General features: G+C 42.3%; 1 protein-coding gene across 1 annotated transcript in view; it reads left to right on the top strand.

Annotated features, from left to right (window-relative positions):
* Window positions 1-7,560: 7,560 nt before the first annotated feature.
* The window catches only part of LOC144264695 (RNA exonuclease 1 homolog), a 28,550-nt gene continuing 18,581 nt past the window's right edge, over window positions 7,561-17,529 (top strand). The window contains exons 1-4 of the mRNA XM_077816477.1: window positions 7,561-7,705; window positions 10,640-12,102; window positions 12,868-12,963; window positions 16,891-17,098. Of these exons, the coding sequence (XP_077672603.1) occupies window positions 7,561-7,705; window positions 10,640-12,102; window positions 12,868-12,963; window positions 16,891-17,098 (1,912 nt within the window). The remainder of the gene's footprint in view (window positions 7,706-10,639; window positions 12,103-12,867; window positions 12,964-16,890; window positions 17,099-17,529) is intronic.

The raw sequence follows: 17,529 nt of genomic DNA, 5'->3' as shown, positions 1-17,529 counted from the left end.
TTCTACCAGAACTTCCTCTGTCATAGGTACAGATCTGGGTGTGGCAGTGTTTTGAAAATGTTCACTTGGGGCCAAATTTGTGGTCTGGTATGCAATGGTCAAATAAACAGGCTTCTCAAGCATGGGATCTATACAGAAGCATGTCTAGCCTTTTTATCAGTCTGCTGATTTGTTGGTGCAGAACCTACTGGTATAATCTTTTTTAAAAAATCATCATTTCTATGTACTTGGCATTCATTGTTTGAATTTGATTGGTCTGGTTTGTTTTATTTTTCTAGTGTCGGATAAGGATGATCTTAATCAAAAGAAAGCAGCAAATGTAGGAAGAAAAAAAGATGTAAGGGAAACACTGATGCTTGCTGTTTCATCTACAACACTTATCATTTTAATAATATTTATGATATGCTGTGGTGTGACTCTCAACCAGTTCAGCAAACGAAAAAAGTAAGTCTTCCTATCACATGGAGTCTGAGTCCTGGGAGGAGGCTATGATGAGAATACCTGTTCTGTACAGGCCTCCCCATTACACCTCTGAACTCCCACATGAGATAGCTGAATTTTTCTTTGGTGTAATGCTGGAGACAAGATCCAGGTTAAGAGACCTCAGTTATTTTTACTTCCCATAAGACAATGGCTCTTTTGTGTTGCCGAAAGAGCTCAGGATTTTACCCTACGACGTATAAGGCAGAGTTATGCATAAGCCTATTGTTTCTGATTATCCACAATAGTGCTGCCTAATGCACCATGTATATGGAGCAGGAGTGCACTGTTAGACCCCAGAATGCCCCCTACACCTGATATGTTTCTCTTAAAGTATTCATATTCTAATAGACTATTAACTCTTAAAAGAAAACTACTGCTCTTCTTCAGTGCACAGAGATGGTAAAGCAGTTTAATAGTGAAGGGTAATATTCTTATACTGAAGATAATTACATGTTGAAATACATATGCTTTAAGAAAAGATAATGACGTGTTAAAATCCATAAAGATTTTAAGATGTAAGGTTGCTATTGTTAACATACTACAATATTATGCAGAACTGTGCAAAATGTTTAGCAACCAGATAAAAACAAACCCAACTTTTATTTTCTCTCCTGTTTGGGAAAAGGCACATACACATTCAATCACTTTGGTAACATTTTCCCCTTCATGAGAAAATCACCAAAAAACGCACAAACAATGTTGAATCTAGGAAGTCTATGTACTACAGCGTTCTTATTAAATACATGAACTTTTCCTGCTTAGTTGTTAAAATCTTGAAAAGTGGAAGCTTGGTAATTTATATGCAGCTCCAAGAACGTCTAGGGTGTTTGTTCTCAACATGATATTTAATGAGTAAAATGTTTTTTCTTTTTGTGTTTCAGAGGTTCTAGTAATGCCTCCAGCACTCATGCTGAGCAACAAGGACTAGCATACCTATCTTATTTTCAACCTTTGGAAGGAGTATCTGATTCTTCTTTTTCTAAAACTGCAGACAGTAGTATGTGGGATGAAAAAACACTGTCTGCGATAAGGAGCAATTCACAGTCTAGACATTCAAAATCAAGAACATTATCCAATATAAAGTCAGTAGATGATGTATCATCAATTTCTGATGAATCAACTCGCAGCGCAGCTACTTCGTATAAAGCCTCAAAAACAGGCAAAAATGAGCTATAAACCAATCAGCTGAGTGGAGGATTGACAAAACCTTTGAACCCTGATGCTGTTGGTATAAAAAAACAAAACAAAACAGCAGCTGCTTTTATAAAAATGGCATGCATTTGTGATTCATTAAAGTTTACAACTTACATTTCCATGGAGGAGGCAGAGCTAACTTTAAATTTTGATAGAAAAGGGAGAAGGGAAAGGGACTTGAAATTAAATCTGGATCACAAATGTTCGCAGGCACACTATACTCTTAAGTGCTTCAGAATCAAGGGTGAAAGGAACAGAATTGGCTTTTAAATACTGTCATCTACCCAATGCTACACGAAGGCAAAAGGAAGACCTAAGAAGTCTTTCCCAGGAACTCTGTTATTGCGATTTACTATGGTGACCTTGTGAAGTAAATTCAAGAGGCTATATAAGCCAATACCAGGGGCATATACAGTATAGGTTGTAATGATGTAATCTCTGAGCAATAAATCACCTTTTTGAAAGTTTTTTTTCCTAATAACAGCTACCTTGTATCAAAAAAGATATTAAAGATATTAGCACTAACATATTTTCTGAAATAGACACTGAGAATTCCAGTGAAAATAGCCTTTCAATTCTGAGAAAGACAAATAAGAATACCTGTATGATGGGTTTGGTCACAGAGACCCCCTTGGGACTGTCACCTGTTGTGCTGAAACTACCTCTGAGGCTGTTTTCTCTGCCAGTTCGGCTTATTGAGCCAGACACACAAGCCTGCTGCAACACAGACCCAGGGTCTGAACCACATCCCAAGAGCTGCAGACTTAACTGAAAACAGCTTAGCAAGTATTCCTGTCTCCAGCACCACACACCCAGTTCCCAATGGGACCCAAACCCCAAATAAATCCGTTTTACTCTGTATAAAGCTAATACAGGGTAAACTCATAAATTGTCCGCCCTCTATAACACCGACAGAGAGAGACGCACAGCTGTTTGCTCCCCCAGATATTAATCACTTACTCTCGTTAATTAATAAACAAAAGTGATTTTATTAAGTATAAAAAGTAGGATTTAAGTGATTCCAAATAATAACAGACAGAACAAAGTAAAAGAAAAGGAGTACTTGTGGCACCTTAGAGACTAACAAATTTATCTGAGCATAAGTTTTCGTAAGCTACAGCTCACTTCATCGGATGCATGCTCAAATAAATTTGTTAGTCTCTAAGGTGCCACAAGTACTCCTTTTCTTTTTGCAGATACAGACTAACATGGCTGCTACTCTGAAAAGAACAAAGTAAGTTATCAAGCACAATAAAACACACAAGTCTAAGCCTAATACATTAAGAAACTGAGTACGAGTAAATCTCACCCTCAGAGATGTTCCAATAAGCTCCTTTCACAGACTAGACTCCTTTCTAGTCTGGGACCAATCCTTTCTCCTGGTACAGACCTTGTTAGTTCCAGCTCAGGTGGTAACTAGGGGATTTCTTCATGACTGGCCCACACCTATGCAGTGGAGACTTGCAGGTAAACAGAGCCATCTACAGTCAACTGTCCGAGACAATGGGAGCCATCAAGATTTTAAACCACCATTAATGGCCCACACTTTGCATAATTACAATAGGACCTCAGAGTTATACTTCATATTTCTAGTTTTAGATACAAGAATGATACATACATACAAATAGGATGAACACACTCAGTAGATCATATGCTTTGTAATGTTGGTTTCAGAGTAACAGTCGTGTTAGTCTGTATTCGCAAAAAGAAAAGGAGTACTTGTGGCACCTTAGAGACTAACCAATTTATTTGAGCATGAGCTTTCGTGAGCTACAGCTCACTTCATCGGATGCATACCGTGGAAACTGCAGCAGACATCCTACCTACATGCCTCCAGCTTTCACCCTGACCACACCACATGATCCATCGTCTACAGCCAAGGTCTGCGATACAACCGCATTTGCTCCAACCCCTCAGACAGAGACAAACACCTACAAGATCTCTCTCAAGCTTTCTTACAACTACAATACCCACCTGCGGAAGTGAAGAAACAGATTGATAGAGCCAGAAGAGTTCCCAGAAGTCACCTACTACAGGACAGGCCTAACAAAGAAAATAACAGAACGCCACTAGCCGTCACCTTCAGCCCCCAACTAAAACCCCTCCAACGCATTATTAAGGATCTACAACCTATCCTAAAGGATGACCCAATACTCTCACAAATCTTGGGAGACAGGCCAGTCCTTGCCTACAGACAGCCCCGCAACCTGAAGCAAATACTCACCAACAACCACATACCACACAACAGAACCACTAACCCAGGAACTTATCCTTGCAACGAAGCCCATTGCCAACTGTGCCCACATATCTATTCAGGGGACACCATCACAGGGCCTAATCACATCAGCCACAACTATCAGAGGCTCGTTCACCTGCACATCCACCAATGTGATATATGCCATCATGTGCCAGCAATGCCCCTCTGCCATGTACATTGGTCAAACTGGACAGTCTCTACGTAAAAGAATAAATGGACACAAATCAGATGTCAAGAATTATAACATTCATAAACCAGTCGGAGAACACTTCAATCTCTCTGGTCATGCAATCACAGACATGAAGGTCGCTATCTTAAAACAAAAATACTTCAAATCCAGACTCCAGCGAGAAACTGCTGAATTGGAATTCATTTGCAAATTGGATACTATTAATTTAGGCTTAAATAGAGACTGGGAATGGCTAAGTCATTATGCAAGGTAGCCTATTTCCCCTTGTTTTTTCCTACCCCCCTCCCCCCCCGGACGTTCTGGTTAAACTTGGATTTAAACTTGGAGAGTGGTCAGTTTGGATGAGCTATTGCCAGCAGGAGAGTGAGTTTGTGTGTGTGTCTGTGTCCCCGGGAAAAAAAAAAGGGGGGGGGTGAGAAAGCCTGGATTTGTGCTGGACATGGCCCACCTTGATTACCATGCACATTGTAGGGAGAGTGGTCACTTTGGATGAGCTATTACCAGCAGGAGAGTGAGTTTGTGTGCGTATGGGGGTGGGGGGATGAGAAAACCTGGATTTGTGCTGGAAATGGCCCACCTTGATTATCATGCACATTGTAGGGAGAGTGGTCACTTTGGATGAGCTATTACCAGCAGGAGAGTGAGTTTGTGTGTGGGGAGGTGGAGGGTGAGAAAACCTGGATTTGTGCTGGAAATGGCCCAACTTGATGATCACTTTAGATAAGCTATTACCAGCAGGACAGTGGGGTGGGAGGAGGTATTGTTTCATGATCTCTGTGTGTATATAATGTCTGCTGCAGTTTCCACGGTATGCATCCGATGAAGTGAGCTGTAGCTCACGAAAGCTCATGCTCAAATAAATTGGTTAGTCTCTAAGGTGCCACAAGTACTCCTTTTCTTTATGCTTTGTAATGATACCTTACAAGAGACCTTATGAATAAAGCATATTCCAGTTACATCATATCCACACTTATAAACATATTCTTATTAAACATATGGAGTGCAACGTCACAACCTGGGTTTAATGAATGTTTTTGTAAGTTATGGCTGCATTTCAGCAGCAGCATTCCTGTATGTAGACCCCAACTTCTTGAGTGCAGGTGGTGCTCCACTGGAGTCAGTGGGGCTCCATGTAGGTACAGTAGTAAAACAGTGTAGGGACCTGCAGCTCAAAGGTGGTGTGCGAATATCCGATTCGTATCTGAACAATCAAGGGTGCAATGCAATCTGATGATTCTTCTCAACAGAGAGAACCACATATATATTTTTAAACACCAAATTAATCCTTATTTTAAATGTTTAAATTCATAAGTGCTATAGATCCTCTCCCTAGAGCCCTCCTTAAACACTGAGTAGTCTGCTTTCAAGGTGGTCTTCAAAGGTACCCAACTTCCACTGAAATCAACGGAATTAGACACCTAAATCCCTTTTAGGATCTGGACCTAACTCCCTCTATAAGACATATTACTACTATTTAAAATAAAGCAGACTCTGCAAGGTTGGAGAAAACAAAACATTTACAGACTCTAACATGAATAATAGACTATAAATACAAATAGAAAAGATTTCAACCAGGCTCCTAAACCTACTTCCTTACAGGGAATGATCTTGGTCATAAATTAACATTCAATTCCACCAGTGTAGCTTCCCTTTCCTTTTGGGGGGTGAGGGAGTGAGAGAACCTGGATTTGTGCAGGAAATGGCCTAACTTCATTATCATGCACATTGTGTAAAGAGTTGTCACTTTGGATGGGCTATCACCAGCAGGAGAGTGAATTTGTGTGGGGGGTGGAGGGTGAGAAAACCTGGATTTGTGCTGGAAATGGCCTAACCTGTTGCTCACTTTAGATAAGCTATTACCAGCAGGACAGTGGGGTGGGAGGAGGTATTGTTTCATATTCTCTGTGTATATATAAAGTCTGCTGCAGTTTCCACGGTATGCATCTGATGAAGTGAGCTGTAGCTCACGAAAGCTCATGCTCAAATAAATTGGTTAGTCTCTAAGGTGCCACAAGGACTCCTTTTCTTTTTGCGAATACAGACTAACACGGCTGTTACTCTGAAACCTTTCCTTTTTGTCAGTCTACTCCTGCCTCTCTGTCCCATTTGTGTCTTACCTTCCCCTTCTTTCATCTTGTTCCCCATATTATCACATCTGTGCCCCTGCTACTACCAAATAGAAGCAGCAGATTACTGCAGACACATTGTCTCCTTCTGCTGCTGATAGTGCTGACTGCCCTGTGCAAGAGGGGTGGGAAGGAAAAAATGCTATAGGCATTATCTTTCTTGGGTGACTGCCTTGAGATTTTCTTTTAAGTGAAGGGTCATTAAAAAATGCAGGATTTCCAAACCCACACTGAATTTAACCCCTTGAAGACCACACAACGGTTTAAAATACTGTGTATCTGTTTAACCACACTAACTGGGGCCTGATCCAAAACTGACTGAAGTCTATGGGAGTCTTTCCACGTACTTCAATGAGCTTTCAGCGCAAAACCACCAGCATTGATTTAGGTGTCCCAAATACTTTAAAGAGCAAAGGAGTTTTTCTTACACCATCTTTCAATATGTTAACTTTCTTGGTGACTGACAAAACAAGCGGTCTCTCTCAAGGTTTACTGCAGCCAAGCTAGCAACAATTAAACCAGCATCCACATCTTTTGTTATTCTGTTGTCTTAATCGTTTAAATTTGTTTTGACACTTCTGACTCTCCCAAATCTCCCACTGACATGGGGGGGGGTGAGAGTTCACTATGGAAAAGTGCAAACTTTATAAACCCTGTTAACTCAGGACCAGGTTCTTCCGCCTTCTTCACTTTGATTAGTACCTTATGCCCAGATCCACACAGGTATTCAGGCTTCCAGCTTCCACTGAAATCAACTCTGTTCGCACGCGGTTTCATCAGTTGAAAATCACACTGCAACAAGGACACGGGCACACTAGGTGTACCCTGGCTGCCACGCGGCCCTGGGCCCTTGCACACCCACTCTGGCTCACCCCCGCTGACATGTGGCTCTACGCCACACGCCGCCAGGGGGCGCCGTGGATGACTCCGGCCCCGCGTTGCAGGACCGCGGCTCCCACGCGCCGTGGGCAACCGAACAACAGCGGGCGCGTGAAGCTCGGCGTCGTTCGCGAACCTTCGTGCCCCGAGAGGCTCCGCCCAGCTCCGGCTCCCGCGGCTTAACGGGAACGCGGAGCCCCGCCCCCGCTCTCTGTAAATACCCAGGCGGCTGCACAGCCCCGCCCAGCCACCGCCGCGGGAGAAGGGAGTAGCTGGGGTGGGGCAGTTACTGTGGGCGCTGGCCTCTTCCCCTCCCGCGCGCCGGGGCTGGAGCGCGTGGCTCCCGCCGGGCCACCGCTAACGGCCGGCTGCGCGCGCGGTGGTCTCGCTGTGCGTGCGGCGCGCGCTGCCTGCGGGCCGCGGGGGGGAGGATGCTGCACTCCGTGGGTTACTTCAGTGGCTTTTCCTGCCCTTTCGATGGCGCCTCGGGCGGCGGCTGCCCGCGGCCCCACTGCCAGTACAGGCACGGGGCGGGGCGGAGCGGGCAGCAGCCGCTGAGCGACGCGCCTGCCATGGGTGAGGACGGGGGCGCTGCCCACGTTGTTAGAGGGCGGAGGGGGTCGGGGACCCCTCTGCGCTCCCCTTCCGACATTGGGGGCTGCCGTGACTCGGGGGTGCCTGCCCCCCACCCCATCTCCAGTCTGTGCTGACCGTGCTATTCATCCTCTGTAGCTTCCCCCCCCCCCCAGCCTTTCTGGGGGGGCTCTACAGCCTGCTGCTCCCTGGCTGTGTGGGGCAGGACCCCTGGGGCTGGGCTGCTCCTAACTGCACTGGGTGCCTTTGGGATTGGTATCTGTGTGTCTGATTGCAAACCACCTCCCCCCCCCCCCGGCCCTGTGGTGCCTGGCAGCCCGTGGCACCGGTTCCACTCCAACACCAGCACGGAGTCTGGCCCCGCAGGGTCTCTAGCCGGCCCTTAGGGAATGGCTGCCACAGCCTTGGTTGTTGCCCTGTGGCTAACCCCCGCCCCCATAGATACCTGACTGTTAGCTACAGGTGTCGCTGGATAAATGTACCCCATAATACTGTTCACTCAAGGCATAGATTAGGATATGGCTACGCTGCATTGTAAACCATGGTCTGTGGGATGTAGTGTTTCCAAGCTTGCATCCACACTGCATTGTGGATCTGGGTTTGTAATTGCTGGGCTCATGTATCCCAGCCAAGCTAATGCGTCTGTACTGAGTAATACTGCCCTGACTCAGGTCTGCTGCGTAACCTTTGTCCATGCTGCAAAACAACAGGGTTTGGATGTGAGTCTCTGCGGAAGTTGTGCTCTGACCCAGCCCCTGGCAGGGTCCTAGGGCCTAAATGCTGAGTGTTTGGTGACCTGTGTCAGACTGATTTGTGTTTGGACAAAAGAGGGGCATGGGCTCAAATCCAAGTCGGAGCCTTGGCTTTAGTGTGCAGAGTAGGTATAGTAGAGAGTCATGTGGTGGCTTCATAAATAACTTACTGGTGGTAGCATAGCCTCTTTTGCCTCTTGCTCAGAATTTTAAATGTAGCCCCAGCAAGAGTAATAGAAGTGTTTCAATTAGACTATTAAAAAAAGGAAACCAAAATAAAATGCAATTCTATGGAGAGTCTATGTTGCAGTGTGTTGTGGTGAATGAAAGAAAGCCAGGGAATGAATTGCCTAAAAATTAGGTACAAACTGATTAGTCTTTCTAGCATTTATTCTTGCATTTCTCTCAGTTTTGTTTAGCAACATAGTGAAAACTAAGGTGTCTTTTACAAAGATAAGAAAATGTGAAGGCTGATTCTGAGAGATGCTAAACCCCTGTAACTCCCCATGGCATAATTTGAAGTTGCAGTTGCAGGTGCCGGGCACTTCCTGGTCTCAAAACTTTGTTGTTAAGTGTGATTTTTAACCTTGAGCTGTTCCTGTGAACAATATTCTTTCTGAGGAAGGGTGGACATGTGTATTGTAAATATTTACAGCTTTTTTGAAGGTGAGCACTGCTTTCCATGTAGGAGTATGTCAGTTCGTGAAGCGCCTAGTAGAACTTCATAGGAGATGTGATGTTCTAGATAGATGTTATATTGATGAAGGTGGCATAAAACCTGAGTGTTTTTCAGTAGTATATTAAGTGATGTGACTAACATCTGTCACATCTGGTTTGTTTTTACTCTCACTGATATTTTTTCTGCGAGGGAGCTTTGTTCCTCTTATATGAATTGGCATTTTCAGGCACTTCTGTGTCAGTTTCTGAGTTGATTGTTGCATGACAAATGGTAGTGTGTAACTTGGTGGGAAAGCTGGGCGGGCCCACTGTTAGTACAGTAGTGGGCTAAGTTCATTTTAAAGGTGTACAGGAAAACTTTATCTTAACCACTTTAATATCCCAAAATAACAAAAGAATGCTGTAAATTTAGGTTTTAAAAACTTAAAAATAAAAGTGTAACTTATTTTTCATTTGATTTACTAATTTCTTCTGAAATCTGTTTCTCTTGTAAGAATTAATAATGTTAATTAGTGCTTAAAGACAATAGGGGCTGTAGTTGGATGTTCCCAGTTTTATTTTAGATGTGTATAATTTTTTAAGCATATAGTCTATTAATTTGGGGTCGTAAATGATTGCACTTCTTACTGATCCTTTGCCATTTCACTTTTGTAGGATAAGTGAGTATTATATGTGAGAGCCATGAGTGACTCTTACCACATGAAGTCTTTATATTGCCTCCATGATGGAAGATTTCACTTCCAGAATAGTGCCAGTGGATTCCCTGTTTACAGCTGATTTATGATTAATGGGACTTCGTAGTTTCTTTCAACCCAGGGGAGTCCAAGTCTCATGGGTGTTGCAAAGGGGGCACAGACTAAGGAGCACTTCATTGTAAGGCTGAGAAAAAGAAAACGTGGCAGAATCCAGTGGTCGCTAGCACCCAACGGGGGAGAGGGAAGAGAATGAAGATCAAATCATTCCCTACATATCTACTGCTTACTCAGTTGCAGTAGAGCAACCCCCTTCCCTGAATATGTAGCAACAGCACCACTTTAAGCAGCTCTCCTTAGAAGTGAGCATTGAGGTTCAGTGTACTTTGTGCTCCACTGAAATGCAGTAAAAAAAAAAAAAATAGAATCTGTAGTAGTTTAAAAAGAAAAAAGATTGGTATACCAAATTCTCTATTTAAATTATGTTTAAGTACAATAAGTAATTGGAGTTTCAAGCTGATCTGAGAGCTGATACAGAGCTTATAGATGATAACGTGCCTGTCTTGAAACTTATAAAGATTATGAATATAACATCTTAAAAACATCATGTAAGTCACTGAATAACAAAACTGTTGTCTGGACCATGAACCTGTATGTTTGTAGAGCATTGCCACAGACTGTAATATTTATTCCCTAGAAGATATTTTTCAGCTGAACTCTGTGAAATCATAACTTAATACTTGTAGTATTTAAGAGAGAGATCAGTGAATGACATGATTTTCTTCCACCAACAGAGCTAGGTAAAAGTATACAAGAATTGGAAAGAATCAAAAAAGCAATTGAGTCAGTCAAGACTGAAGTTGAAGAAGGGCAGAAGAAACTCTCTCAGTATAATTTGCAAGATGAAATACCTAAAAACTCTTTGACATCTAAAATAAATGATGTTAAAGGAAATAAAACTTCCCCAGATGATGATGGTCTGTGTAGCTCTCTTACAAAAGACAAATGTCTTGTAGCTCCAGTCTCGAAGTACTCTAGCAAAGGCTGTCGTTTGTTATCCGGTAAATATGTCATTGACCATAGTTGTCCAGCAACTGACCTTGAATATGATCCACTTCTAAATTATTCTGCAGGCCTACTCAGCTCTTCCATAATGAAAGAGGAGGAAAATGACACACAGCAATTTAAGCGGGTGAAAATGCCTCTTGCTGATTTTCACATGGACTGTCCAAAAATGTCTCCATGTGGAAATCAGCATGGATCCCCAAAGAAGAGACCAAGAAGCTATTCACCTATCAAGCTTGAAATAAAGCTCCAAGAATCTGATGATGATGATATTCTGGTTATTGATGCTCCACCATTGACTGTCACTAAGAAGCCAAGAATAAGTAGGAGCTTTAAAAACTGGAATAGGGAAGACAACAAACACGTTGCTGTAACATGTCCAGAAAATCTGCAGAATAGTGACATAGCAGAAGATCCTCTTAAGTGTATTGAAGAAAAAAGAGCAGAAGTTATTGTAACCCTGCAAAAGGATGACAACACAGATGTAAGCAACCCTGAAAAATCACTGAAAACTTCACCAAAAACTCAAAGTGCATGTTTGCCTGATGTGAAAATTAATGCTTTGAAGTCTTTAAATACCCTTCATGAACAAAGAAAATTGTTCACTGTCTCTAAGGAAAATAATATATCTTCAGTTTCTCATATTAAGGCACAGATGCAGAAAGAAACTTTGAAGAAAGAAGATCCAAAGAGTGAAATATCAGTGAAAACATCTGTTGAAGAATTGAGTACTAATAAATATAAAAACATACCGAGTTGCAAGAGAGAGACCCAAACTAGCCAGTATTTTGAAGCCAGCTCAAAAGACAAAACTGTGCTAACTGCACAAGGGACTTGTAAAAAATTACCAGTAAATATAGGGAAAATTCAGATTATACAAGAACATGGAGAAAATGAAGTATTGGGAAATGCACCCATTCACCCTAGCACTCCCTTGAATTTGGGTGAGAAAGTTTGTCATGATGTAGATCTCTCAACTAAAAACCATAGTGGAGAAAGTAATAGTAATACTATGAACACTACCATCAAAGAAAGTGAAATAATTATATTAGATTCTTCTTCAGAAGAAGAGATGGAGTATAGTGAAGAGGATACTGAAGTATCTGAATCTGATGACCCTATAGAGGAATGCCGGAGAATTTTCAATGAGTTTGTTGAAAGTGAAGCACAGAAGCAAGAAATTGCTAAGCAGGTGCAGTACATTTTGTTGTACATCTCTGCACTTCCCTCCTTCATTGGGATGCAGGGAGAGAAGTGTTCCATACATTCTGTAATACTTTTTACTAGTGTTTTTCTCTAATCATATAGATCCACATTTTGGAAAGTGTCCACTAATATTGGGTGCTCAGATTGGGACACAGGGCCAACTATTCAGAACCGTTGAGCACCATCAACCCCAATTCAAGTAACTGGGAGCTTTTCATGCTTAGAAAATGTGAAGATCATATTCTAAATGCTTGAGTTGGGCATCCAAAAGTAGTGGACACTCTTAAAAACATTTTTGGCAATAGTGTTTATCTTTAGAAGTGGCCAGATGTGGTGTATGGGAAGTCTAAAATGTGTTAGTCTTAGTAAACTTTAGATTAATTACATAACCTCCTTATTAAAATGACCAAATTTGAGAAACATCAAATAAACAGACTGACTTGTAGGAGACTCTGTATTTTGAAAAATCTAATTATGCTATTAAAATTATTTCTAAATATGAAATAATGAAAATATACCATCTTTTTTTTCATATGTGAACATAAAGATGAGGTCCGTGTAGCTTAATCTTGGTGAAGCTGTGGTACTGTGAAGGTATATACTTTAGTTGGTATAACTTTAGATTAGAAATGTTTGGATATCTTCCATTAGTTGGAACAGTTGGAAGCCTAACTAGTGAATTATGAGATTTAATACATTCTCTGTCTAATTAAAGAGAAAACCTGTACTCTTTTATTCTTAATTTTAATAGGCTCTTGGAGCTCATGCTGAAGTAGATACATTGGATACGAAGACAAATATGGTTCCTGGGCAGAAGAAAAGAATTGCACACACTGCAAAATTTGATGTGAGTTTTCTTCTGGGAATTTGAGAAATATGTCTATATAATAGAAACAATTAATAAAAAATACTAGTTATTTAATCTTCAACCTAAAGTTAATTGCATTGGAGACTCATCTTAAATGAGGTATGTTCAGCCAAAAGTGTGTGTGTTCAGTTTTAGTGAAAACTGCTTACTTGTAAATCCTTTCTTTAACCTCTATAAATTACAATTAACATTAGCAAACTCCAAGACTACTAGTGACTGAACTGTAGGCCTGCAAATTGAGATGTATATTTTTGCTTCACTGAGCTCTCAAACGGTGAACCTGTCCCTACAATGAAGATTGTGACTATCAGGGAAAAATAGAAGAAAATATTAAATGTAGGGTGCCATTGACTCCAATGTGTAATTTTGCTCAGAACTTGTTCTAATTTAGTAAAGGAGTGGCTCATTTTGAGCTGGCAGACATGAGCCATTCTACGAAACTTTTGCGGTACAAATATATCTAAATACTGTGTTCAGAAGTTCCAATTACAGAATCAATTTGGAAACAGCAGCAAAACTATTTGTTTATCAGCCTAGTTGAAAGCTTGCATTACCTGCTAGAGATCCTGCTATATTATGTTATATATGGACACTTCTTTTCTCTTTTTCTCTTTTGAATTGCATTCGAATAATTGCTTAATAATAAACAGTGAGTTTAGTCCCACTGAAGGTCATTGGGACTACTGACTTGCTTATTAAGCATGTCCTGAGGCAACATGCTTATTAAGCATGTCCTGAGGCAACAGTTGAAAACACAACACTTGTACTTCATTGAGCTCTGTCTTATGGAAGAACCTCCTTCAGCTGAAAGTGTCCTGATGCACAGTGTGTCATAAATATAAAGGGAAGGGTAACCACCTTTCTGTATACAGTGCTATAAAATCCCTCCTGGCCAGAGGCAAAATCCTATCACCTGTAAAGGGTTAAGAAGCTAAGGTAACCATGCTGGCACCTGACCCAAAATGACCAACGAGGGGACAAGATTCTGTCAAATCTGGAGCGGGGGGGAAAAGACTTTTGTTTGTTGGTCTGTGTGATACCTTTGCCGGGAACAGATCAAGGATGCAAGCCTTCCAACTCCTGTAAAGTTAGTAAGTAATCTAGCTAGAAAATGCGTTAGGTTTTCTTTTGTTTAATGGCTTGTAAAATTTGCTGTGCTGGAGGGAATGTGTATTCCTGTTTTTGTGTCTTTTTGTAACTTAAGGTTTTGCCTAGAGGGATTCTCTGTGTTTTGAATCTGATTACCCCGTAAGGTATTTACCATCCTGATTTGACAGAGGTGATTCTTTTACCTTTTCTTTAAATAAATTTCTTCTTTTAAGAACCTGATTGCTTTTTCATTGTTCTTAAGATCCAAAGGTTTGGGTATGTGTTCATCTGTACCAGTTGGTGAGGATATTATTATCAAGCCTTCCCCAGGAAAGGGGGTGTAGGGTGTGGGGGATATTTTGGGGGTAGACGTCGCCAAGTGGTCTCTTTCCTTGTTCTTTGTTTAAATCGCTTGGTGGTGGCAGCATACGGTTCAAGGACATGGCAAAGTTTGTACCTTGGGGAAGTTTTTAACCTAAGATGGTAAGAATAAGCTTAGGGGGTCTTTCATGCAAGTCCCCACATCTGTACCCTAGAGTTCGCAGTGGGGAAGGAACCTTGACACAGTGCATGATCTTTTTGAAAAGAAGTTGCATTTTATATACACAGGATGAGCAAGCGGTGCCTTACATTTCTTTTCAACAGTTGTTCTTCTTTTCATTACAAAATATTAAGACATATATCCACATTGTATTATTTGGAATGTTCCTGTTTCTAGAACTAAGATATGCTAGAACTCTTCAGTTGAGGCCTGCATTCAGGGCCGTCCCTACCCATATGCAAAGTACGCAGCTGCATAGGGCACCAGGGAATTTGGTGCCCCAAATTCCCTGGTGCCCTACGCAGCTGTGTGCTGCTCCAGCCCTTGCTCAGTCTCTTCCCCGTGGCCCCAACCCCTGCTCCGCTCCAGCCCTGCCCTCACTCCACCCCTTCCCCAAAGCCCCTGCTCTGCCTTGCCCCTTCCCGTCCTGGTCAGCCCCGCCCCCACTCCCCATAGGACTGAAGTAGGGTCGGGCCTGCAACCACTGGCAGCAGGAAGTGTAGCGACCTGGCCCCAGCCGCGCTGCTGGTGAGTGCTCGGGGGTGGTTCCCCCTTACCCCCCCAAGCCAGCCCCGTCCCTCCCGGTGGAGGCCTGGGGCAGCGTAGGGCCCCAGAATAGCTAGGGATGGCCCTGCCTGCATTACAAGACCGGAGGATTTATCCTGATACTGTTGTCATACCCATTATGGGGAACTGCCGTCAGATGTTAGTGATATCAGTCACAGGAGAAACAAAGTTCTGAGCTTGGTTCTTAGTATGAAACGTAAAACATAAAGTGCAAATTAGTGTGTGTGGCAGAGAGTCAACATCTAGTCTCTTACTGATTTATATTCTTCAGTAATATGTACTATATAGCTAACTCCACTCATAACCTTGTATCAGATTACATTGATATGTAAAAAGATAATTATCCTTATCTTCTAGGGATGAAACATACTGTATTTCACGTTTAATCTGAGATTCTACTTGACATCTATAAGTATCCCATGCCAACTGAGCCATCTCTGTATATAATATATACTTGTGTGTGTAATTTTTTTTAAATTGAATAGATTCAAATAAAATCCTGTAACTTAAAATTTTTCACTCAGTGCAAGTTGCATATGTATGACTGCAGGGCCAAACCTTGTTGGTTTATAGGTGTCTTGTGAGGATTTTGCCAGTATTGTGCATCGTGTTTTTTATCTTCTGTTTGAGTTACTGGTCATATGCTCTCCAGAGGTCTTTATCTGAAGATGATCGGGAAACTTATGCAAACTCTGACTTACTGTTTACTTTCACATAGGAGGCATGTTGTGCCTCTTCTCCAAAAACTGCCGTTCAGTTTGTATTTATATAGCCTATAAAAGGTTGACTTGAATTTCTAAAGTCCTTTATTGTTTCAATCCTGGATATTTTCTAGATTGTTTTATTCCCCCACGTTCTTTACTCTAGTGTTTGATATCAGCTAAGTTACTTTGCAGTTGCTTGGGTGATGAATGTGGGATTTAAAAAAAAAAATAAAGACTATAGGGCAGGGGTGGGCAAACCTTTTGGCCCGAGGGCCACATCTGGGTATGGAAATTGTATGGTGGGCCATGAATGCTCACGAAATTGGGGGTTGGGGTGCGGGAGGGGGTGAGGGCTCTGGGGTGGGGCCAGAAATGAGGAGTGCAGGGGGGATCAGGGCAGGGGTTGGGGCGCTGGAGGAGGTCAGGGGTGCAAGCTCTGGGTGGCACTTACCTCAAGCACTTCCCAGAAGCAGTGCCATGTCTCCTTTCTGGCTCCTACGAAGAGACATGGCCAGGCGGCTCTCCACACTGCCCTGTCCAGAGGCACTGCCCCTGCAGCTCCCATTGGCCGGGGTTGCCGTCCAATGGGAGATGCAGGGGCAGTGCTTGGGGCAGGAGCCAGAGGGGAGGACATGCTGCTGCTTCTGGGAGCTGTGCAGAGCCAAGGCACGTGCAGAGCAGGGCAAGCCCTGGACCCTACTCCCCAGCCGGAGCTCGAGGGCCAGCTTAAAACATCTAAAGGGACAGATGCAGCCCCCGGGCTGTACTTTGCCTAACCCTGCTATCGGGCCTGAACCTCAGCTGGTGTGAATTAGTGGAGCTCCATTGCCTTCAGTGGAGTTCTGACGACCTATGCCAACTGAGAATCTGGCCCTATAGCTTGTCTTGTTGGAAAAATTTTCTTTGAGAAGCAATGTAGAGGAGATGGTGGAAGTATATGTTTGGATGCAGTCTTCCATCATAAACTACTTTGTAAATGTTTTATCTAATTTTCATGCCCGTTAGGTACAGACCAACAAAGAAATACTTGTGCCTTTTAAGGCACCTCTTCCACAGCAATCTTGTCCTACCAGAATCCTGCAGGCACAGCAACAGGCGGTGCAGATAACAGCTGCTGTTAAAAGTGGACAGGCTTTTGTTGCTGCAACTTCTGGACAGAAGAAAACTGTACCTGTATTGTCAACTACTCAGATTCAAAACGTAGGACCAATGGGTATGAGATCTCAATTCATTGTAGGCTTCACAAAGTGGGATAAAGCAGGTTTTTAAATAAATTTTGGTCTTCAGATTACTTTAAAATATTTTGATCAGCTTGTTTTTGTTCCAAATATGAGCATTCTTAAACATTTTGGATCCCTGAGTGAACCCTTAATTCATTTTATTATTCTGAGTATCCTGGTTGAGTCAACGTTTTAATGTCAGTTTACATTAATGCAATTAGTTTTGTGTTTGGTTTTGGGTGAAGTTCTCTCTAAAATGTTTGAAAGCAGTTTTGTGGGGCTGGAAAGAAACAATTTTCCACATTTATAATTGTTTCAAGTTACTGTCAAGTATGTAGGGTTTCTCAGAATCCCTAAAGCCTGGCAATCACTCTTTCTTTCCTGTCCTTATGTATTTTCTTTCCTGAAAGCCTTCCTCTCGTTC

Source organism: Eretmochelys imbricata, chromosome 5 (assembly GCF_965152235.1).
Source record: "Eretmochelys imbricata isolate rEreImb1 chromosome 5, rEreImb1.hap1, whole genome shotgun sequence".
Taxonomy (NCBI): Eukaryota; Metazoa; Chordata; order Testudines; family Cheloniidae; genus Eretmochelys; species Eretmochelys imbricata.
The sequence above is the reverse complement of the archived record's forward strand: the minus strand, read 5'-3'. Positions and strand labels throughout refer to the sequence as shown.